Source organism: Ixodes scapularis, unplaced genomic scaffold (assembly GCF_016920785.2).
Source record: "Ixodes scapularis isolate PalLabHiFi unplaced genomic scaffold, ASM1692078v2 PGA_scaffold3__209_contigs__length_174095766, whole genome shotgun sequence".
NCBI classification, from domain to species: Eukaryota; Metazoa; Arthropoda; class Arachnida; order Ixodida; family Ixodidae; genus Ixodes; species Ixodes scapularis.
In genome coordinates this window covers 35,382,300-35,407,255 of record NW_024609868.1, presented here as the reverse complement: position 1 = coordinate 35,407,255, position 24,956 = coordinate 35,382,300, and the positions used below count along the sequence as shown (strand labels likewise).

General features: G+C 46.6%; 1 protein-coding gene and 1 long non-coding RNA gene across 2 annotated transcripts; both read left to right on the top strand.

The window, feature by feature from the left end:
• Nucleotides 1-2,905: 2,905 nt before the first annotated feature.
• On the top strand, nucleotides 2,906-4,834 carry LOC121837171. The gene is made up of 3 exons (XM_042292701.1): nucleotides 2,906-3,066; nucleotides 3,924-4,140; nucleotides 4,755-4,834. Exons 1-3 carry the CDS (start codon nucleotides 2,980-2,982, stop codon nucleotides 4,832-4,834), a joined length of 384 nt encoding a protein of 127 aa, XP_042148635.1. The 5' UTR covers nucleotides 2,906-2,979.
• A 2,807-nt stretch (nucleotides 4,835-7,641) lies between these two features.
• Nucleotides 7,642-24,749, top strand: LOC121837046. The gene is made up of 3 exons (XR_006078075.1): nucleotides 7,642-7,750; nucleotides 11,147-11,227; nucleotides 24,672-24,749. It is a non-coding gene; the product is annotated as an uncharacterized LOC121837046 (long non-coding RNA).
• The last annotated feature ends 207 nt before the right edge of the window (nucleotides 24,750-24,956 follow it).

Sequence of the window (24,956 nt, the reverse complement as noted above, 5' to 3'; positions counted from 1 at the left end):
CTAATGGGTGCCAACTTTGACTTAAAACCATGTAGAGTTGTTTATTGAAATCGGGAAGATAAATAGCTACGTATTATTTCCAGAGCATTCCCTCTGATTCCAAATGACTCCAATTTTTTTAAATAGAATTGGGTGCTTAATTGAATCCAACGCCTTCTTAAAATCTAAGAAGATTCCAATTGTATAATCATTGTTTTCTATATTTGAAATTATTTTGTCTTTAATCTGTATCAGGGCAGATTCAGTTGATTTTTTCTTCTGAAAACTAAACTGGTGTTCAGTTATCAGTTTATTGCTTGCACAGTAGTTATAAAATCTTGAGTTAATAACTTTTTCCGCAACTTTTGAAAAAAGAGGCAATACAGATATAGGTCTATAGTTATTGAGATTTTCAAATGCTCCACCTTTGTGGATAATGCCGACTTTTGCAATTTTCATTTTATCTGGAAAAATACCCGAAACAAGAATCTGATTAGAGATATAAACTAAAAAGGGTAACACTAAGTCTATTATAAACTTAATATTGATAACCTTAATACCATAATCACCGCACACACAACTATTTTTAAACGACATTATTATGCTGCGTATTTCTAATTCATCAGTGGGATGAAGAAAAATTGAGTTTGTCATAGGCGGCCTGGTCGGTACAATGATAATTCGAACATTCTTCTGGCAATTCGCTGGCACCTGACGACAAAAAATATTCATTAAACTTGTTCGCCAACAAGCTCCCGGCGTATGTGTAACCGTCGATTTCTAACTCTTCTGGTATAGCAACATGATCTATTGACACTAATTTTTTCATAGTGTTCCAAATTTTAGTAGGGTCCCTATAAATTTCAGAAAATTTATTTTGATAAAATGTTAGTTTTGCTTTTTTAATATCGAGTGCAAGTTTGTTCCTATATTTTTTATAGTCGCTTACTAAACTCTTATCCTTGGTTTTGATAAATTTGGCAAACATTTTATCGCGCGCTGCTATCCGTTTGTAGAGTTCGCGTGTAACCCAAGGCTTTCTTGATTTTTTGTGTTTTCTTACCTCAAGTAATAGAAAGGCTTTATCGTAGTACACTTGTAATTTTGTAATGAAAGAATCGTAGGCTTTCCCTGGATTTGGTTCCTTTAATATGTCATTCCATGTTTCTAAGGAGACGAGGCTGTAGAAGCTTTCTAAAGTATTTTGATTTATATTCCTACAAAATACTCTATTATTCGTGGTGGAGCAATTATGTTGTGAATTGTTTTTTGGAAGAAAACAAAAGATGGACAAATGGTCACTCAGATCTGCAGTTAGTACTCCAGCGAAAACATCGGAGCTTTGACAGTTTGTGATGCAGATATCAAGGTGACGTCATAAGGCGGAAACCGAGCTACCACTCTTTAAAATGCGCTGAACATTCCAGTCGGATACGCCTTCTGGGCCCCATATAGTTATACATCGTGTTCTATTTATTTTAATTCGTTTTAAAATTCCTTTTTGTGTCTTTTTCAACAAGAGATTGGTGTGTCTGATGTGATAATGCTCCATTGAGCACGAATAGACCAAGAAATAAGCACCGAAATTTCGTTGTAGTATCCCGTTAAAGGGACACTGAAATCAAATTTGAGATATACCTCTTATGGGTTAAACATGATCAACGAAATCTGCTAATGGCAATCGCGCATTTGTATTTCGATCGGATGGCTATATTTTTAGTTCCGATTTGCCAGCGAGCGTAGCGCGCGATGCCCCCTGGGAGATCCGGCGCATCCAGCGCGTTCGTGACGTCACGTTTCCCTTCAAGATGTAGAAAACCCGAGACTGTGGTAAAAGCAGGGAAACTTGGTCGAAGAAGAAAGACAGGGGAAAAGAACGTCTTCTTCGACCAAGTTTCGCTGCTTTTACAACAGTCTCGGGTTTTCTACATCATGATCAACATCCACCAGCTCGCCTGCGCACTCACTGTTTTTTCATTGACGTTTCCCTTCACGGGCAAGGCTACATGAAGGCTGGCGTGGTTGTGAACTTCGCCACTTGGTGGCGTCAACGCGTTGCAACCTGGTCGCGTTCGAGATGCCCACTCCCCGCTTCCCACAGGAGCTGAATAGGCGCGGGAAAGAAGGGAAATTCGGTTCGGCCAACACGGCCTAGAAAACAAGGCCATAGTGCTGACATTTTTGCGTCACCACCGAAGGCCAACGCTGGACACAAATTGGAAACGAGGGCTGCGTCAGCGCTCGGCTTTGATTCAATTCCGAGCCGAACGTGGACGCAATCGTCGTGTCCAGTCTGCGCACAGCGTTGGGCTTCGCCGATGACGCAGTCTCGTTCAGCACGACACGGCTTTGTTACCTAAGAGGTGCTGGTTCGGCCAATATACGGCGGCGCACAGAGCTTCATCCCGCCGTACTTCCGCGGAGCGGCGCTGTTTATATGGGTAGTTTGACGTAACGACGTTCGGGTTATTCGTTTTAAATACTGTTTCGGTGTCTTCTCGGGCACAGAACAAAGCGCAGGATTGTGCAGCATTCACTGTGCGTGAATAGTTGAGTCGGTAGACACACCCTGGAGCTAGGGGACAAAACGGGACGGACAGACACGGTGATAGCGAATGCGCAAAGGCGGCGAGCGTCGTGACGAGGCACTTCTGACGCTACCTGATTGGCTCCATTGGGTTGTGTCTTCGACTGCGGCCGGACTTAATGTGAATGTGGATATACCTCGTTTCAGCTTAAGTCCAGACGTAGCCGACGCTACGAGCTAATGGACTTCAGCTTAAGCCAGTCCAATCCAATCCAGATTGGAGAAACGTTAATTAATTCCTGATGCAAGCGGTCGTGCCTCCGCCTGGCTTGTTGCAGAATATAAGATACGTTAAATAGTCATTGAAACTGGAATAAATCCCTGGGTTCGCAGGCGAGACAGCCACCTCGGTTCTCAAGTGGGACTCGCCAGAAAAGAGCCGACTTTTCCTGGGTCGCGAGGTGATTCCCAGGATGGCCAATCCAAAGTACGCCAACTCCTGGGTGCTCAACTGCTTAATGGACGTCAACGCCACTGACACGCAACTCATACAACACGAGGTGAGCAGCGACTCGGGACGGTGGAAGCTACGTGCTCGTTGGACCAGTCATGTGTTCATCTTTCGCCACGTGATGATCAAGCTCACGCACACATCAATCCGCAGAGAGCAAGGTCAGGTGATGGAAAAGGGAAGGGGGGCGGATGATTGGTCCGTCGAGCACATAGCTCCCTCAGCACAGCGAGGAAAAAAAAAAAAAAAAACACGACACACAACGCATTTACGGTAATTACCGAAAATTACCGCTAAATGCATACGTTGCATAAAGGTATGGCGGGTCGGTGGAAAAAAAAGAAGTCAAGATGTCTATCCAACTCGCCCAGCAACTCATTTTGGAAAAAAAAGAAGCCGAAAATCTGGACGATTATCAAACAAAACAAGGGTGGTCGCAGCTGGCAGCAAGTCCTTGAAATAGAGTTTTGCTAAGAAGCTATAAAAAAAAAAATCGGATTCTGAAAGGCGATTCACACACTTGCGACGAGTCCGATCGAGCGCGGGGGTTGCTATGGCAACAGCTTCGCCGGCTCCAACAAAACTTGTTTTGACCCCGTTTTTTTTTTTTTTTTTTTGGAGCTGATGCAGTGTGAATCGCCCTTGAGTCTTCTCGAAGAGGCTACTTCTATGAGCGCGTCGATTTGATAGCTCCATAAAGACGTTGTCTACATGGAGCCGCCTGCAGGTCCCAGCCTTCGGGTGCCGCCTTGTGGCTGCTGGTTTCGTCTTGATCTTAGGGCCTCGCTAAGCCTGGTAGCTGGTGCTTGCGTGGGGGAGGACTTTGGTTAGCGGATCTGACTCGTTCGGGGAGGATGGTACAAGCCCACGCCTACAAGTTGCACATAGATGACTTGGCTTGTCCAGGTGTCAAGAATGAGCCCCGCGTGCTCGACGGACACGGAGGAAGAGGTGGTGGTGCACCATACGCCTCCGCTGCATCCGTCGCAGCCCGCCAAGTCGGCCCTGTCCGTGCCGGGAATCGCGCGCAAGGGCCGGAAACAGACGTCCATTATGGAAGATGGCCACGTCCTTGTCCCGGGAAAGGACTTGCCGCATCCTAAAAGCCTCGAGTGCATCGACCGTGAGTTCTTTTCCAAACGGACATAAGACATGGGCTAGCAGGCGGAAAACTAAAGACGAGTAAGCTGGATAAATTGAACTAAGGGGACTTCAGTCAACACTTTAATATATGTATATGTATGCTGGAGAAGGTACGGGCTCAGCAGCAAGACTGCAAAAATGACTGCTAATGTGACGTCCATGCAATTTATCTATAATCCATGTCACCTGCACAGGCACGTAGCCAGGATTTTGTTACGGGGGGGGGGGGGGGGGGGGCGCTCATGACAAAATGCTGTATGAGGGAGAGGAGGTCCCAGCAAAATGGAAGATTTCGGGGGGGCCCGGGCCCCATGGTCCACCCCCCTGGCTACGTGCCTGCACCTGCAATATGTAAGACCCATTAGAATGAATCCTGTGGTGTATCTGGCGAATTATTTTTTACAAGGACAACATTTCTTAGTACGAAAAAAAATAATTTACCTTCGTTCTTTCCCCTAGCTCCCTCAAAATTATATGTCTGGCATGTGTGGGCTTAATAACAACGCATAAACTGGATAGGCGAATGGTTCTTTCATACTGCAGGGGACTGCACAGGTAAAATGACACAGACTCATATCTTGGGTTTTTGTGCAGACAATAGACAACGCTCAAGGACCAAGAAATCTCCTGAGCTAAACCAGCTCCAACAGATTATTTCTTGGAAGAAAGAGTGAGTTGACGTGTGGCCAATGGCACATATGACCAGACTTATATATACGTTTCCTGTAATTTGTTACGGTGTGCGGTAACGAGATTGACTTGGTTAGTTCTCACGAACTGAAATAAGTTACATAATTTAGTTATTTTATGAAAAATATAATCGGTAACGGTACCTTGGTACACCTCTGAAAAAAAGTGTACAACACCAATCCCGTCCTCAGACCGACTGGTGCTGTGGCTACGGATACCATTGCAAACGTACAAAATTAATTGTTTGTATATTTACCTCACAAACCTGAAAAAAAAAAACAACGTTTAAGTTGGTTTGTTTTGTTTCTCAGGAATTCGCATTTAGTTACGCATCTGCATAATTTTACGTTGACCACCATTTTAACATGAACGGGAGCGAGAAAAGTTGCTCCTTACCGTATGGGTAAAGTAACGCGATTCCTTTGAGACTCTAATGAGTAACATACTTAGTGGCTTTTTTTAACTCAAGAAAAGTACACAATTATTTTTTTTTTTAAACTAGTGTGTGCATGTATGCTGACGGGGGGCATTCTTTGTCCAATGGCCTGCCTGGTCCACGCAGGCGGTACCATACCATTCGGCGCTTCCTTTTGATCGGTGTCGTGGTCAGCGCGTCGCTCTCCTCCATGGCTTCGAGTGTCCACAGCAGTGTCCACAAATATGTGTTCGGCTATCTCGAAGGGTAAACCACCGAGGAACTGCACTTGCAAGAATTCTCAGGACTCGTCTTGTTACACTGGGTTTCTTTTTTTTTTTCTTCTGATGGTGAAACTTCTTAGTGTTGCTGACACCGGTATAATTACTCGATCTCTTAGTATAATCTAGCATTTTGTTTAAATTTAAATGACGCATTGCCTTCGATAACTTTCTCGTTCATGAACGTCCTTTGTAACTGATATATATATAAAGTTCTTCGATTTTTGTGATCATACTGATCAAGTGTCGGTTGGTAAGTTGTTATTTCAGTAATTTGGTGTCATTACAATACCCAACAATACAACTTCCACTGGCGGCCATAGTTGAGTCCATTACTTTTGAGCATATACTGGAGGTGTGTATCCACAAAGCGTACATCACTTATATTCCATATTATTAGGACTTATTTTTTTTTTAACAGATGATAAGCAGCAGATCGTTCTGAGTATGTCCATGGTAAGAACATGCTAAAATATGGCGTCCCGAGGCTACACGCCTCGAAAGATTTGAACACCAGGGTCTAAAATGTCGAGTCACGAAGCTGTGGACAAATGCGAGGCGTCCGGTATTCAGCAGAAAAGAGCATGCTCAGAATGACAGCGTATGGAAGGCGATAATTGGAATGGTCAGTCCAGAGGCGGATCCAGAGGATCCTCCAAAAGGGGTGGGGGGGCAGGATTGAAAAAAAGAAAGGATATGGGGGGACACAGAGGGAACACTCGCTGCACACCTCATTGCGTGTTGTATCTTTGTTTAAACGCACGTATAAATAGTAGAGATAGGTCTTTTCTCCTCAGCGACACTCAAGACACGATTGCGATATCCCGCTTCGAAGCAAGGGATAATGGAATCTTGATTTAACTCTGTGCCCAATTCGCACGACCCAAGATTTAGTTTAGGTTTTTAGGTACATCCCGATAAACCAAAAAAAAAAAAAAAAAATTAACCCCCACGTTGGTTTTATCAAAATCGGCCCTTGAATAAGAAAAGACCCAATCTTTGCGGGAAGAAAATCTCCATCTACAGTTTTATTTTGGTACGAGATACTGCCTCGAATGAACCGTCCGCGCGAGGCTGGTTTTTGCTCTGGATCCCCACATCTCGTTTCTTTTTCTCGCCGGTACGGGGATGTCTTTCGATTATTCGGATCACCCGAATGTTCCACGGTGGTTGGGGAATCACATACAACATTTTCTTCAACATGATCTTCGATAAACGCCGTTCTTTTTTTTGTCCAACACCAAAAGTTGTCACGGAAGAACACAGAATCCGCGGGGAAAGTAAACCCACAAAAATCATACACTAATTTTAAGAAAAATAAACCCCGAAAACACGAAACCCTATACCAACCCCTTATGAGCCAGGCAGCACCAACGTGTGGAGACGCGCTTGAAACAATGAAAGCTCTGGGTACCTAGATGTGGTTGACCAGTTTGACTAGGAATCCCGTACCGATAAGAGAAAGAAAGGCGATAAAGGAGTCCGAAGGAAGAACCAGCCTCGTGAACAGTTCTGTGTGGACGGTGTTCCCGTTCAAAACAAAATAAAGCTGTAATACAGGTTTTCTTCATGTGAATCTTAACGTTTTAGATGTTTAAGGATAGCTCCAATTCGTGTTTTTTTTTTTTCTCGTTTTCTTTGATTTTGATGAAACCAGTTTGAAGGTCGCGGGAGGGGCTGAGCCCCTTGCCCCCCTCCCCCTGGATCCGCCATGGGTCTGCCTGTACCTGCCAGCTACTAACACGTTTGCCATGGGTCTGCCTGTACCTGCTAGCTACTAACACGTTTTACAAAATATAGAGAACCATAAATAGTCATTCTGGCTGTAAAATGAGTCGGACAAATAGGCGTCTGCTCGTACAGAGCACTAATTTTGTTACCAAATGAGTGTTCTAAAAAAATAAAATAACTTCTGAGATTTGCAATGATTACGGGCGCTGATGCAGTCAACGGGGTAGGGTCAAATGTTGTGATAGAGTTCGCGTTGATAATTAAAGTACCTTAAATTAACGCGACGCGTTAACAATATGCCCTCGTTGTGCTTCCAACTGTTTTGGATGCGACCCTGGCTGTCGCGCCCTCTGTAGCAGGTTCCAGCAGGTCGTGCTGACCAGACGCATCTGGTGGCTGCTACTGATGCCCGCCAATCTGCTCGGTATCGCCATGTTCTGGTGCCTCATGAAGTTCCTCTTTCTCAATACATTGTGAGTGCTCATTCCCTAAACCGGAAAGTGCCGCTTCAGGGACAACTTGAGGTTCACGTAACTGAACATGACGCGGAGCAGAGTTGTGTCTTTTGTGCTCCCATTTTGGGGATTCAACACTTTGCTGTACGGGGCAGTGATATAACCGTATACCGCTAACGCCGTTCCTAAATAAATGAAATTTTTGATTGTCAATGTAATTTTAAAAACTAATCATAATCGATCTAATTCACTAGTAACTCCAAAACCGTAACTAAGGTAGTTTCAAACTGCAGTTTCTGCCATTTCATGTAACTTTAGGAAGTAATTACCGCTTATAGCTTGGTAGACTCCGAGATCGTCTATTTATGGTGATAACTCAATCTACGGGCTCTAAGCATCCTAACAAATCCGAAATTACACGGCCGGCCGATTTCCCTATTAAAAATTTAATCAGTGACACACCGCTCTTTCTGCGCCTTGGAACGGACACCAGGGGGCACCGTCAGACGGCGTTTTCAAACAATAATTGCTGTATTACGTCTCCTACACCCAAAGATTCGACGTTTTTGTAAAAATATAATGCGCAACGCGCCTAAAACAAGCAACAATAGTAACGTTTCGGAATCTTCACGCAATTGACTATTTTCATTGGTCAAATTTCATACAGGGGGTGGGGACTCGAGGATGGGCCCTCCGAGAGAAAATAATGCATGTGTATTTCTATTGCTGTGAGTTTACTATGACGTTTTTCCATCTAGATGGTCATTTTTGTTTGCTAAAGCCCAGCAAATAATATGCCATTAAAACAAGCTTCTACAAAAATGCCCATTTAAAGGCGTATCGTGGTTTCTGAAAAAAATAAAAAAAAAGTTTTTGTTGAAAAATATACACCAAAAAGGAACAAAGCATTCCAAGTGCGGACAGTCAAAGAAAGTCTTGAGAACGCTTTTTTTTTTTTTTTATGGATTAGTGTTTGAAATACTAGTCCCCGATGATAAAAATGGGAAATAATGCGGAGGGCAAGTTCGTCTGCTTCTTGCGCAGGGGGTAGCGGTGACGTCAGAATGCCAAGCCCTGATTGGCTGATCGCGACCCCACTGATCTCTATGACAATTGCTGGATTGCGTTTGCCCGCTCCGCGAATGCGGTCACTGGCGGCCATCTTTAGGTAGAGTTATATCACCTCTAGCCAATGTAAGCTGCTGCAGCCGCTATCATCCATCCATAGCAGATAGCGTTTTGGCAGGTGGGTTGGCAGGCTGCGGTCAAAATAGCGTGGGTGATAATGCGTGATTGATTAAAATTATTTGACGAAACATGTTTTTGAAACCCGGCGTGAACAGTAGTCCGGTTTCTGAGGACCTGGTAAAAGTTTCACGAAATCGAAGCACCGGGAGAAAAGCAGCACAGCACGTATCGAAAGTCGCATCGAAAGAAGCATCGAAAGCAGACGACGGTACGGAGTCTGCTTTTGATGCGAGCTGCGCTGCTTTCCGCCGGTGCTGCGCTTTCGTAGAACTTTTTGCGGGTCCTCAAAGATGAGGCTACCGTTCACGCCGGGTTTCAAGAATCTGCTTCGTCGAACAACTTCAATCAAGCACGAAATGTCACCCACGGTACAGTGTACTAGATCTACGGCTATTTTTATGGCAGCCTGCCGCCATTGCGCTGTCCGCCATATTACTATGATGGCTAGAGATGATATAACTCTACCGAAAGATGGCCGCCAGTGACCGCATCCCGGTCCATAGGAGGAGCTGGTCAAACGCGATCCAGCAAATAGGCATAGAGATCAGTGGCGACCCCCTATCTGAGCGTCATCTGCTCCTTTGCAACGTCGTCTGCTCGCAACGTCGTCTTCGTCTGTCTTGCCTTTCCTGCGACTGTCGGAAGTGCAGAGGCCAGATTCACGAAACGATCTTACGCCAAAAATGTGCGTAAGACATAACTTAAGAACAAATTCGTATTCACGAAACGAAATTTTCGTAAGTTTTGCGCAGGTTACGACGAAATCCTACGACAGCTCCGAAGCTGTCATAGCACTTCTTACGATCAAATCATCATGGCCGACAGCGTCGCGGTCGCGACGACCCACGGACGTTTATTTTTCTACGTACGCTTCTCACGCGTCCCGACTTCAAGCAGCAAAAAAAAAAAAAAAGTAAAAAGCACTTCAAACATACCACGACGAACAAGAACGCTGGATCCACGAACACCCGGGAAAAGCTCCAGCGGCCAATATTCCACCGAACGCGACCAAGCGAGCACGACAGTTAGGCCTAGCAGGCACTCCGCGACTCGGCGACCGTCTGCCCACGACCGGCTGGTGTGCTAATGGAATATGCCCGCGCGACCCTTGTGAACTCTTCCCGCATTATACTTTGATCGCTTACCTCAGTTTTAGATTAAGAGGTCAATTTCTTCCTCTTGTTATCTCCTTGTTTCCCGAGGCAACGGTGACTCTCGCCGGTGAAAAAGCGGTGAATCTCCGACAGACGCAGGAAAGGTAAAGCAGCCATCGCTTTGACTAGCAGACGTAAAGCAGACGACGTTAACTGCGCCAACCCGCCGACGCCGTTAAAGAATGAGGGGTCTCGCCGCACACGAAAGGAGGGAAAAAGTATTTGGGAGGGAACTTGCGGACACTAGCCACCCTCACTCTCGGTTCTTAGCAAACAAACCTCGGCGCCTCGGGACACCTCGCCAGTGAGTCCTTTGACTTCCCTCCTTGATGCGCGTCTGCTAGTTGTTAGACAAAAACAACGTACCGCTCGAGTTATTTCGTCTGCCCTCTCTGAAAGGCGAAGTCGCACGAAAGGTAAGACAGACGCAGACGATGTTGCGAGCAGACAACGTTGCAAAGGAGCAGACGACGCTGAGATAGGGGGTCGCGATCAGCCAATCAGGGCTCGGCGTTCTGACGTCACCGCTACTTCCTTTCTCATGCGCAGAAGACAAAAATGAGCCCACTTGCGAGGCGTATAATCATCTGAAACCCAGGTTCTTGTGAAGAGAAGGGCTGCGCATAAAACAAGATTTTTTTTTTTTTTGCTTTTTACAGCACCCTTGGCATCGGTGTTGTTCTTGAAGCTTCGTGACTATGCATTTCTGACGTTCTTGCACTACGATATGTGCGAGCTTTCTGTAACAACAAACAAACGAGTCGAGTCTTGCCTTATAGACCTTTGCATCGGTTATCACCCGGGCGAAAAATGCTGAGTCACGGAGTTGTTGGCGCATGCGCAGCGACTGATATACAGTACAACAGAGCTACAGCGCATGCTCATAGGGCGTTCCAAAGCCCGGCAGACAAAGATGGAAGCACGCAGAAGGCGATTTTTGCAAAGGTCTATAATAATGTGTCACGGCGTCAGCATAAACGAACATGGGGGCTCCCATTGATGGTTCTTTCAGCGATGCCCCCGAAAGTCCAGAAGCTGGAATTGCTATACGGCTGACCATCGAAAGATTGATCAAGGAACTTGGAATATTTAGGTAAGTGGAGCCGCATGATTTCTACCCTCACGTGCACCTTTCCAGCGCGTATCACCCAGACGAACGATGCCGAGTCCCTGGACTATGGACGCATGAATGGCGTCTGGTATTACGCTGAGGCAACCTATATAGATCAACTTATGTTTACAAACAAACCCACAGCGGACGGCGTACGCCACGGGCACCGCGCATGCGCGATGGAGTGTGGGCAATTGAAGCTCTTAATAGGTGGGAACAGCGCAGGAAAAACCGACGAAGGACGAGTAGAAGAAGTGCACAAACACAGCGCTGTGTTTGTGCACTTCTTCTACTCGTCCTTCGTCGGTTTTTCCTGCGCTGTTCCCACCTATTAAGATGCTTAACCAACTCGCCCAACTCTCTGCGCAGCGCTGTGTTTGTGCACTTCTTCTACTCGTCCTTCGTCGGTTTTTCCTGCGCTGTTCCCACCTATTAAGATGCTTAACCAACTCGCCCAACTCTCTGCCGTGTTGAACCTCATTTCTTGTACATCGGGCCCTTTTTTGTGTGCAGCGCTGTGTTTGTGCACTTCTTCTACTCGTCCTTCGTCGGTTTTTCCTTCGCTGTTCCCACCTATTAAGATGCTTAACCAACTCGCCCAACTCTCTGCCGTGTTGAACCTCATTTCTTGTACATCGGGCCCTTTTTTGTGTGCTCCTATCGTAACCCATCAAGACGTTATCAGCGCTGTGTTTGTGCACTTCTTCTACTCGTCCTTCGTCGGTTTTTCCTGCGCTGTTCCCACCTATTAAGATGCTTAACCAACTCGCCCAACTCTCTGCCGTGTTGAACCTCATTTCTTGTACATCGGGCCCTTTTTTGTGTGCTCCTATCGTAACCCATCAAGACGTTTTCTACATTCAGCGCTGTGTTTGTGCACTTCTTCTACTCGTCCTTCGTCGGTTTTTCCTGCGCTGTTCCCACCTATTAAGATGCTTAACCAACTCGCCCAACTCTCTGCCGTGTTGAACCTCATTTCTTGTACATCGGGCCCTTTTTTGTGTGCTCCTATCGTAACCCATCAAGACGTTATCAGCGCTGTGTTTGTGCACTTCTTCTACTCGTCCTTCGTCGGTTTTTCCTTCGCTGTTCCCACCTATTAAGATGCTTAACCAACTCGCCCAACTCTCTGCCGTGTTGAACCTCATTTCTTGTACATCGGGCCCTTTTTTGTGTGCTCCTATCGTAACCCATCAAGACGTTTTCTACATTCAGCGCTGTGTTTGTGCACTTCTTCTACTCGTCCTTCGTCGGTTTTTCCTGCGCTGTTCCCACCTATTAAGATGCTTAACCAACTCGCCCAACTCTCTGCCGTGTTGAACCTCATTTCTTGTACATCGGGCCCTTTTTTGTGTGCTCCTATCGTAACCCATCAAGACGTTATCAGCGCTGTGTTTGTGCACTTCTTCTACTCGTCCTTCGTCGGTTTTTCCTTCGCTGTTCCCACCTATTAAGATGCTTAACCAACTCGCCCAACTCTCTGCCGTGTTGAACCTCATTTCTTGTACATCGGGCCCTTTTTTGTGTGCTCCTATCGTAACCCATCAAGACGTTATCAGCGCTGTGTTTGTGCACTTCTTCTACTCGTCCTTCGTCGGTTTTTCCTTCGCTGTTCCCACCTATTAAGATGCTTAACCAACTCGCCCAACTCTCTGCCGTGTTGAACCTCATTTCTTGTACATCGGGCCCTTTTTTGTGTGCTCCTATCGTAACCCATCAAGACGTTTTCTACATTCAGCGCTGTGTTTGTGCACTTCTTCTACTCGTCCTTCGTCGGTTTTTCCTGCGCTGTTCCCACCTATTAAGATGCTTAACCAACTCGCCCAACTCTCTGCCGTGTTGAACCTCATTTCTTGTACATCGGGCCCTTTTTTGTGTGCTCCTATCGTAACCCATCAAGACGTTTTCTACATTCAGCGCTGTGTTTGTGCACTTCTTCTACTCGTCCTTCGTCGGTTTTTCCTGCGCTGTTCCCACCTATTAAGATGCTTAACCAACTCGCCCAACTCTCTGCCGTGTTGAACCTCATTTCTTGTACATCGGGCCCTTTTTTGTGTGCTCCTATCGTAACCCATCAAGACGTTTTCTACATTCAGCGCTGTGTTTGTGCACTTCTTCTACTCGTCCTTCGTCGGTTTTTCCTGCGCTGTTCCCACCTATTAAGATGCTTAACCAACTCGCCCAACTCTCTGCCGTGTTGAACCTCATTTCTTGTACATCGGGCCCTTTTTTGTGTGCTCCTATCGTAACCCATCAAGACGTTTTCTACATTCAGCGCTGTGTTTGTGCACTTCTTCTACTCGTCCTTCGTCGGTTTTTCCTTCGCTGTTCCCACCTATTAAGATGCTTAACCAACTCGCCCAACTCTCTGCCGTGTTGAACCTCATTTCTTGTACATCGGGCCCTTTTTTGTGTGCTCCTATCGTAACCCATCAAGACGTTATCAGCGCTGTGTTTGTGCACTTCTTCTACTCGTCCTTCGTCGGTTTTTCCTTCGCTGTTCCCACCTATTAAGATGCTTAACCAACTCGCCCAACTCTCTGCCGTGTTGAACCTCATTTCTTGTACATCGGGCCCTTTTTTGTGTGCTCCTATCGTAACCCATCAAGACGTTTTCTACATTCAGCGCTGTGTTTGTGCACTTCTTCTACTCGTCCTTCGTCGGTTTTTCCTGCGCTGTTCCCACCTATTAAGATGCTTAACCAACTCGCCCAACTCTCTGCCGTGTTGAACCTCATTTCTTGTACATCGGGCCCTTTTTTGTGTGCTCCTATCGTAACCCATCAAGACGTTTTCTACATTCAGCGCTGTGTTTGTGCACTTCTTCTACTCGTCCTTCGTCGGTTTTTCCTGCGCTGTTCCCACCTATTAAGATGCTTAACCAACTCGCCCAACTCTCTGCCGTGTTGAACCTCATTTCTTGTACATCGGGCCCTTTTTTGTGTGCTCCTATCGTAACCCATCAAGACGTTTTCTACATTCAGCGCTGTGTTTGTGCACTTCTTCTACTCGTCCTTCGTCGGTTTTTCCTTCGCTGTTCCCACCTATTAAGATGCTTAACCAACTCGCCCAACTCTCTGCCGTGTTGAACCTCATTTCTTGTACATCGGGCCCTTTTTTGTGTGCTCCTATCGTAACCCATCAAGACGTTATCAGCGCTGTGTTTGTGCACTTCTTCTACTCGTCCTTCGTCGGTTTTTCCTTCGCTGTTCCCACCTATTAAGATGCTTAACCAACTCGCCCAACTCTCTGCCGTGTTGAACCTCATTTCTTGTACATCGGGCCCTTTTTTGTGTGCTCCTATCGTAACCCATCAAGACGTTTTCTACATTCAGCGCTGTGTTTGTGCACTTCTTCTACTCGTCCTTCGTCGGTTTTTCCTGCGCTGTTCCCACCTATTAAGATGCTTAACCAACTCGCCCAACTCTCTGCCGTGTTGAACCTCATTTCTTGTACATCGGGCCCTTTTTTGTGTGCTCCTATCGTAACCCATCAAGACGTTTTCTACATTCAGCGCTGTGTTTGTGCACTTCTTCTACTCGTCCTTCGTCGGTTTTTCCTGCGCTGTTCCCACCTATTAAGATGCTTAACCAACTCGCCCAACTCTCTGCCGTGTTGAACCTCATTTCTTGTACATCGGGCCCTTTTTTGTGTGCTCCTATCGTAACCCATCAAGACGTTATCAGCGCTGTGTTTGTGCACTTCTTCTACTCGTCCTTCGTCGGTTTTTCCTGCGCTGTTCCCACCTATTAAGATGCTTAACCAACTCGCCCAACTCTCTGCCGTGTTGAACCTCATTTCTTGTACATCGGGCCCTTTTTTGTGTGCTCCTATCGTAACCCATCAAGACGTTTTCTACATTCAGCGCTGTGTTTGTGCACTTCTTCTACTCGTCCTTCGTCGGTTTTTCCTGCGCTGTTCCCACCTATTAAGATGCTTAACCAACTCGCCCAACTCTCTGCCGTGTTGAACCTCATTTCTTGTACATCGGGCCCTTTTTTGTGTGCTCCTATCGTAACCCATCAAGACGTTTTCTACATTCAGCGCTGTGTTTGTGCACTTCTTCTACTCGTCCTTCATCGGTTTTTCCTGCGCTGTTCCCACCTATTAAGATGCTTAACCAACTCGCCCAACTCTCTGCCGTGTTGAACCTCATTTCTTGTACATCGGGCCCTTTTTTGTGTGCTCCTATCGTAACCCATCAAGACGTTTTCTACATTCAGCGCTGTGTTTGTGCACTTCTTCTACTCGTCCTTCGTCGGTTTTTCCTGCGCTGTTCCCACCTATTAAGATGCTTAACCAACTCGCCCAACTCTCTGCCGTGTTGAACCTCATTTCTTGTACATCGGGCCCTTTTTTGTGTGCTCCTATCGTAACCCATCAAGACGTTTTCTACATTCAGCGCTGTGTTTGTGCACTTCTTCTACTCGTCCTTCGTCGGTTTTTCCTGCGCTGTTCCCACCTATTAAGATGCTTAACCAACTCGCCCAACTCTCTGCCGTGTTGAACCTCATTTCTTGTACATCGGGCCCTTTTTTGTGTGCTCCTATCGTAACCCATCAAGACGTTTTCTACATTCAGCGCTGTGTTTGTGCACTTCTTCTACTCGTCCTTCGTCGGTTTTTCCTGCGCTGTTCCCACCTATTAAGATGCTTAACCAACTCGCCCAACTCTCTGCCGTGTTGAACCTCATTTCTTGTACATCGGGCCCTTTTTTGTGTGCTCCTATCGTAACCCATCAAGACGTTATCAGCGCTGTGTTTGTGCACTTCTTCTACTCGTCCTTCGTCGGTTTTTCCTGCGCTGTTCCCACCTATTAAGATGCTTAACCAACTCGCCCAACTCTCTGCCGTGTTGAACCTCATTTCTTGTACATCGGGCCCTTTTTTGTGTGCTCCTATCGTAACCCATCAAGACGTTTTCTACATTCAGCGCTGTGTTTGTGCACTTCTTCTACTCGTCCTTCGTCGGTTTTTCCTGCGCTGTTCCCACCTATTAAGATGCTTAACCAACTCGCCCAACTCTCTGCCGTGTTGAACCTCATTTCTTGTACATCGGGCCCTTTTTTGTGTGCTCCTATCGTAACCCATCAAGACGTTTTCTACATTCAGCGCTGTGTTTGTGCACTTCTTCTACTCGTCCTTCATCGGTTTTTCCTGCGCTGTTCCCACCTATTAAGATGCTTAACCAACTCGCCCAACTCTCTGCCGTGTTGAACCTCATTTCTTGTACATCGGGCCCTTTTTTGTGTGCTCCTATCGTAACCCATCAAGACGTTTTCTACATTCAGCGCTGTGTTTGTGCACTTCTTCTACTCGTCCTTCGTCGGTTTTTCCTGCGCTGTTCCCACCTATTAAGATGCTTAACCAACTCGCCCAACTCTCTGCCGTGTTGAACCTCATTTCTTGTACATCGGGCCCTTTTTTGTGTGCTCCTATCGTAACCCATCAAGACGTTTTCTACATTCAGCGCTGTGTTTGTGCACTTCTTCTACTCGTCCTTCGTCGGTTTTTCCTGCGCTGTTCCCACCTATTAAGATGCTTAACCAACTCGCCCAACTCTCTGCCGTGTTGAACCTCATTTCTTGTACATCGGGCCCTTTTTTGTGTGCTCCTATCGTAACCCATCAAGACGTTTTCTACATTCAGCGCTGTGTTTGTGCACTTCTTCTACTCGTCCTTCGTCGGTTTTTCCTGCGCTGTTCCCACCTATTAAGATGCTTAACCAACTCGCCCAACTCTCTGCCGTGTTGAACCTCATTTCTTGTACATCGGGCCCTTTTTTGTGTGCTCCTATCGTAACCCATCAAGACGTTATCAGCGCTGTGTTTGTGCACTTCTTCTACTCGTCCTTCGTCGGTTTTTCCTGCGCTGTTCCCACCTATTAAGATGCTTAACCAACTCGCCCAACTCTCTGCCGTGTTGAACCTCATTTCTTGTACATCGGGCCCTTTTTTGTGTGCTCCTATCGTAACCCATCAAGACGTTTTCTACATTCAGCGCTGTGTTTGTGCACTTCTTCTACTCGTCCTTCGTCGGTTTTTCCTGCGCTGTTCCCACCTATTAAGATGCTTAACCAACTCGCCCAACTCTCTGCCGTGTTGAACCTCATTTCTTGTACATCGGGCCCTTTTTTGTGTGCTCCTATCGTAACCCATCAAGACGTTTTCTACATTCAGCGCTGTGTTTGTGCACTTCTTCTACTCGTCCTTCGTCGGTTTTTCCTGCGCTGTTCCCACCTATTAAGATGCTTAACCAACTCGCCCAACTCTCTGCCGTGTTGAACCTCATTTCTTGTACATCGGGCCCTTTTTTGTGTGCTCCTATCGTAACCCATCAAGACGTTTTCTACATTCAGCGCTGTGTTTGTGCACTTCTTCTACTCGTCCTTCGTCGGTTTTTCCTGCGCTGTTCCCACCTATTAAGATGCTTAACCAACTCGCCCAACTCTCTGCCGTGTTGAACCTCATTTCTTGTACATCGGGCCCTTTTTTGTGTGCTCCTATCGTAACCCATCAAGACGTTTTCTACATTCAGCGCTGTGTTTGTGCACTTCTTCTACTCGTCCTTCGTCGGTTTTTCCTTCGCTGTTCCCACCTATTAAGATGCTTAACCAACTCGCCCAACTCTCTGCCGTGTTGAACCTCATTTCTTGTACATCGGGCCCTTTTTTGTGTGCTCCTATCGTAACCCATCAAGACGTTATCAGCGCTGTGTTTGTGCACTTCTTCTACTCGTCCTTCGTCGGTTTTTCCTGCGCTGTTCCCACCTATTAAGATGCTTAACCAACTCGCCCAACTCTCTGCCGTGTTGAACCTCATTTCTTGTACATCGGGCCCTTTTTTGTGTGCTCCTATCGTAACCCATCAAGACGTTTTCTACATTCAGCGCTGTGTTTGTGCACTTCTTCTACTCGTCCTTCGTCGGTTTTTCCTGCGCTGTTCCCACCTATTAAGATGCTTAACCAACTCGCCCAACTCTCTGCCGTGTTGAACCTCATTTCTTGTACATCGGGCCCTTTTTTGTGTGCTCCTATCGTAACCCATCAAGACGTTATCAGCGCTGTGTTTGTGCACTTCTTCTACTCGTCCTTCGTCGGTTTTTCCTGCTCTGTTCCCACCTATTAAGATGCTTAACCAACTCGCCCAACTCTCTGCCGTGTTGAACCTCATTTCTTGTACATCGGGCCCTTTTTTGTGTGCTCCTATCGTAACCCATCAAGACGTTATCAGCGCTGTGTTTGTGCACTTCTTCTACTCGTCCTTCGTCGGTTTTTCCTGCGCTGTTCCCACCTATTAAGATGCTTAACCAACTCGCCCAACTCTCTGCCGTGTTGAACCTCATTTCTTGTACATCGGGCCCTTTTTTGTGTGCTCCTATCGTAACCCATCAAGACGTTTTCTACATTCAGCGCTGTGTTTGTGCACTTCTTCTACTCGTCCTTCATCGGTTTTTCCTGCGCTGTTCCCACCTATTAAGATGCTTAACCAACTCGCCCAACTCTCTGCCGTGTTGAACCTCATTTCTTGTACATCGGGCCCTTTTTTGTGTGCTCCTATCGTAACCCATCAAGACGTTTTCTACATTCAGCGCTGTGTTTGTGCACTTCTTCTACTCGTCCTTCGTCGGTTTTTCCTTCGCTGTTCCCACCTATTAAGATGCTTAACCAACTCGCCCAACTCTCTGCCGTGTTGAACCTCATTTCTTGTACATCGGGCCCTTTTTTGTGTGCTCCTATCGTAACCCATCAAGACGTTATCAGCGCTGTGTTTGTGCACTTCTTCTACTCGTCCTTCGTCGGTTTTTCCTGCGCTGTTCCCACCTATTAAGATGCTTAACCAACTCGCCCAACTCTCTGCCGTGTTGAACCTCATTTCTTGTACATCGGGCCCTTTTTTGTGTGCTCCTATCGTAACCCATCAAGACGTTATCAGCGCTGTGTTTGTGCACTTCTTCTACTCGTCCTTCGTCGGTTTTTCCTGCGCTGTTCCCACCTATTAAGATGCTTAACCAACTCGCCCAACTCTCTGCCGTGTTGAACCTCATTTCTTGTACATCGGGCCCTTTTTTGTGTGCTCCTATCGTAACCCATCAAGACGTTTTCTACATTCAGCGCTGTGTTTGTGCACTTCTTCTACTCGTCCTTCGTCGGTTTTTCCTGCGCTGTTCCCACCTATTAAGATGCTTAACCAACTCGCCCAACTCTCTGCCGTGTTGAACCTCATTTCTTGTACATCGGGCCCTTTTTTGTGTGCTCCTATCGTAACCCATCAAGACGTTATCAGCGCTGTGTTTGTGCACTTCTTCTACTCGTCCTTCGTCGGTTTTTCCTTCGCTGTTCCCACCTATTAAGATGCTTAACCAACTCGCCCAACTCTCTGCCGTGTTGAACCTCATTTCTTGTACATCGGGCCCTTTTTTGTGTGCTCCTATCGTAACCCATCAAGACGTTTTCTACATTCAGCGCTGTGTTTGTGCACTTCTTCTACTCGTCCTTCGTCGGTTTTTCCTGCGCTGTTCCCACCTATTAAGATGCTTAACCAACTCGCCCAACTCTCTGCCGTGTTGAACCTCATTTCTTGTACATCGGGCCCTTTTTTGTGTGCTCCTATCGTAACCCATCAAGACGTTTTCTACATTCAGCGCTGTGTTTGTGCACTTCTTCTACTCGTCCTTCGTCGGTTTTTCCTGCGCTGTTCCCACCTATTAAGATGCTTAACCAACTCGCCCAACTCTCTGCCGTGTTGAACCTCATTTCTTGTACATCGGGCCCTTTTTTGTGTGCTCCTATCGTAACCCATCAAGACGTTTTCTACATTCAGCGCTGTGTTTGTGCACTTCTTCTACTCGTCCTTCGTCGGTTTTTCCTTCGCTGTTCCCACCTATTAAGATGCTTAACCAACTCGCCCAACTCTCTGCCGTGTTGAACCTCATTTCTTGTACATCGGGCCCTTTTTTGTGTGCTCCTATCGTAACCCATCAAGACGTTTTCTACATTCAGCGCTGTGTTTGTGCACTTCTTCTACTCGTCCTTCGTCGGTTTTTCCTGCGCTGTTCCCACCTATTAAGATGCTTAACCAACTCGCCCAACTCTCTGCCGTGTTGAACCTCATTTCTTGTACATCGGGCCCTTTTTTGTGTGCTCCTATCGTAACCCATCAAGACGTTTTCTACATTCAGCGCTGTGTTTGTGCACTTCTTCTACTCGTCCTTCGTCGGTTTTTCCTGCGCTGTTCCCACCTATTAAGATGCTTAACCAACTCGCCCAACTCTCTGCCGTGTTGAACCTCATTTCTTGTACATCGGGCCCTTTTTTGTGTGCTCCTATCGTAACCCATCAAGACGTTTTCTACATTCAGCGCTGTGTTTGTGCACTTCTTCTACTCGTCCTTCGTCGGTTTTTCCTTCGCTGTTCCCACCTATTAAGATGCTTAACCAACTCGCCCAACTCTCTGCCGTGTTGAACCTCATTTCTTGTACATCGGGCCCTTTTTTGTGTGCTCCTATCGTAACCCATCAAGACGTTTTCTACATTCAGCGCTGTGTTTGTGCACTTCTTCTACTCGTCCTTCGTCGGTTTTTCCTGCGCTGTTCCCACCTATTAAGATGCTTAACCAACTCGCCCAACTCTCTGCCGTGTTGAACCTCATTTCTTGTACATCGGGCCCTTTTTTGTGTGCTCCTATCGTAACCCATCAAGACGTTTTCTACATTCAGCGCTGTGTTTGTGCACTTCTTCTACTCGTCCTTCGTCGGTTTTTCCTGCGCTGTTCCCACCTATTAAGATGCTTAACCAACTCGCCCAACTCTCTGCCGTGTTGAACCTCATTTCTTGTACATCGGGCCCTTTTTTGTGTGCTCCTATCGTAACCCATCAAGACGTTTTCTACATTCAGCGCTGTGTTTGTGCACTTCTTCTACTCGTCCTTCGTCGGTTTTTCCTGCGCTGTTCCCACCTATTAAGATGCTTAACCAACTCGCCCAACTCTCTGCCGTGTTGAACCTCATTTCTTGTACATCGGGCCCTTTTTTGTGTGCTCCTATCGTAACCCATCAAGACGTTTTCTACATTCAGCGCTGTGTTTGTGCACTTCTTCTACTCGTCCTTCGTCGGTTTTTCCTGCGCTGTTCCCACCTATTAAGATGCTTAACCAACTCGCCCAACTCTCTGCCGTGTTGAACCTCATTTCTTGTACATCGGGCCCTTTTTTGTGTGCTCCTATCGTAACCCATCAAGACGTTTTCTACATTCAGCGCTGTGTTTGTGCACTTCTTCTACTCGTCCTTCGTCGGTTTTTCCTGCGCTGTTCCCACCTATTAAGATGCTTAACCAACTCGCCCAACTCTCTGCCGTGTTGAACCTCATTTCTTGTACATCGGGCCCTTTTTTGTGTGCTCCTATCGTAACCCATCAAGACGTTTTCTACATTCAGCGCTGTGTTTGTGCACTTCTTCTACTCGTCCTTCGTCGGTTTTTCCTGCGCTGTTCCCACCTATTAAGATGCTTAACCAACTCGCCCAACTCTCTGCCGTGTTGAACCTCATTTCTTGTACATCGGGCCCTTTTTTGTGTGCTCCTATCGTAACCCATCAAGACGTTTTCTACATTCAGCGCTGTGTTTGTGCACTTCTTCTACTCGTCCTTCGTCGGTTTTTCCTGCGCTGTTCCCACCTATTAAGATGCTTAACCAACTCGCCCAACTCTCTGCCCAATTGAAGCTCGCCGTTGCCAATAAACTAACCATTGAAATGCGATGTTGTCGGTGTCGGTGTGAGTCCCCGTGCTCCTTTTCGCATTGGAATTGTTGATTCTACGTTTTCCTGGCGATGTCTGACCACTTGAGCGGCCTCAGCGCAATTACCTAGGCTCGTTACACCGCAAAACTTCGCGTGAATAATGTGACATGCGGCAATTCATTCCGCGTGGACGCGGCAGAATAGACGCCAAAGCCTGATTCACATGATGAGATTACGCTCGCAATCTTCAGTCGCGACGTCGCTCGGGCTGCGTGCGCTTTGCTAGGGTGATGCCACCCTTTGTAATACCACTCGCCGACAAACCAGCAGCCATTTTGTTCCTCGGCGATAATCCGTGGGGCTTATAACCCTCCCGGAAACAAGCACCTTATCTCAGAAGTTCGTTGCAGCGTTGTGGAACCCACGGAGGGAGGATTAGCATTTTCCCCCTCGGATGGGATTACCGATGGACACAAAGGCCACTTTCCGGCGCACGGGGAAACAATGAGAGGAACAAAATGGCGGTGGAAGAGGGTGTGGGAAAGGGAAACAGGCAGTTGGCATCACTCTATGCGAAGCGCACATGAAGGCACTCTAGGTGATGGGAACAATCAGATAGCGTCAAAAGCGACGATATGAGCTGATGGGAACATTCAGACAGCGTCAAAAGCGTGCCATCATGGTGTTCGTCATATTCCTGTACCTGTTCTATCGTCGCTGAACCAATCATAAACTGAAAAGGCCCAGTGACTTGCGCTTTTCACGCTGCTCGATTGGTTCCCCTAGCTCGTAGCGTCGGCTGGGCATACGCTTAAGCTAAAACGAAGCATATATGTGTTGTTGACTGAAGGGAGCTAGTGCGCAAGCTCTCAGCACGTTTTGTTATGAACGCTTATTTTTTCTTTTTTTCTGAAGCGCGTGAAAGAGCGGCTTCCTGCACGCGACCTGCATGCGCTCTTGGAGTTGACTGTGGTGTGTGACGTCATCAGGCGGAAATCGAGGGACCACTTTTTCGACGCGGTAAACAAAGGTGTGTTTACCACTCGAAAAAGTGATTGAGGGACCACTTTTTCGAGCGCGGTAAACACACCTGTGTTTACCGCGTCGAAAAAGTGGTCCCTCGATTTCCGCCTGATGACGTCATGAATGGGTCGTCGGTCGCGATCCTGGCGGTGTTCCAGCAGCAGTGGTGGATGTGGCAGACGCCTATTCTGCTGCAAGTCTCTCCAGTGTGACAGTCTACAGGGAAGCTTCGGCAGCTAGAAGTTGGGACGCCGCGACGACAGCGACACTCGCGTTCGCTCGTAACTTTCGGCCGCACTTTTACGACCAACCGCCAGGATCGCGACATTCGACAGCAGGACACTCTGGCTTCTGTGACGTCTCTTGTTGCCACTTCGCGACCACTTTTGATGTACGGTCGAGATATGATGCTAAACACATTTTTTATTTTTTTTTACTGCTGTTGCTGCTTTTTATTACTGCTGTTACATTTACTGCTATACTGTTATTGTTATTACTAGTACTACATTTGGTTACTGTATTGTTTCTCTTCTTTCGAATATGTCGTAGATATTAATTTTCGGTGCTAAGATTGCTTTTTGTTTAGAACTGTTGTGTTTATAATGTGCATGTGTGACACTGTATCACCCCACTCCTGCCTTGGCCCTATATTGGGCTGGCAGTATTGATAAATAAATAAATAAAATAAATAACCATATATATAGATGATACGGCAGCATTCTGTTTTCGGCGATTTCTTTGTGTTTTCCCTGCGAGTGCGTCCTGTAGGTGCGTCGGCACATGCGCAGACGCTTCACCTCATGGCAATTTGGTTTCTGCGCACGTGTAGTGACCTGGTGTAAGTAAACGCTGACTCGTTTGTGAATTACGTGTTTGAAGGTAGACAATTAGCTTCGGCTGATCATATAATAACAGCCGATAGGCATGAGCATACGACCTTTACTTTTTTTCTGTCATTTCCTCTTTTTGTTGCATATTTCAACAACAAAGAACAAAGTGTACAATACAAAGGAATATCTTTTCAAGATTAACATATTTGCTGGTTAAAAACCGTAAAAGCTGCACTAATGCGGTTTGTGCAGGTGAGTTATACGGCCAGGGGGGCAAATGATATAGGGGCCTAATCGTCCCGATAAGTCGAATAAGAAACTAAAAGTTATTAATGGACCTTTTAATGATTGAAAATGGACATATGGTTCTAATTAGAAACTTGCTGGGCGCATCAAAATATTACTAAATCAGTAATGCTTAGAAAGCCTGAGCGCGGTGGTAACTTTAGCGCACACTGCGCTAAGTCTAACAGGCACAAAGGCTGAGGTGAGAAAAGGCGGATAACAGAAGGGAAAACCGCGCGGCGCGCGTTATTGCACAGTAGCCTTGCTCCTGCTGCAGTTTTCGATGAAGCTCAGAAAGTTTCTAACTAGAACATAATGTTTATTTTCGATACTTAGAAAGTAAATTACCATATCTTAGTTAATTAGCAGATTGACCGCTACGATTAGCCCCCTATACTAAGTGCCCCCTGGCCGTAAAACCCACCTGCACTAACCGCATTAGCGTAGCTTTCACGACTTTTTTTTTCAATAAATATGTTAAGCTTAGAAAGAAACACCCTGCATATTATTCGGTGCTTTAGTATTTATGTTGTATTCCTCGCCCAATTGCAGATACGCGGAATTGGTGCCCGCCGTACTGTTCCTCGTCTGGGTCGTTGCAAACTACTCCAACGTATGCGAGTCACAAGAGGATACCAGCAGCCTAGAGTGAGTTCCACTCATGACCTGTCGGGGATCAGGTGTGCAATGTGTAGCTTACATGTGAAGTTATCGTATCGCCCTTCTTGTTCTATCCGAGGAGAAAAAAAAAAGCGGTAGTGCGACACGCCTGTGCAGAACGCACGCAATCTGCCGCAAGGACACCGCTATGGCAGCTGATATGACGTTCATGCAGGC

Coding starts and splice junctions, on each gene's coding strand:
- LOC121837171 (XM_042292701.1), top strand. CDS start 2,980: ATGGCCAATCCAAAGTACGCCAACTCCTGGGTGCTCAACTGCTTAATG. Junction 3,067..3,923: donor CGCAACTCATACAACACGAG/GTGAGCAGCGAC, acceptor TGGCTTGTCCAG/GTGTCAAGAATGAGCCCCGC. Junction 4,141..4,754: donor AAGCCTCGAGTGCATCGACC/GTGAGTTCTTTT, acceptor GTTTTTGTGCAG/ACAATAGACAACGCTCAAGG.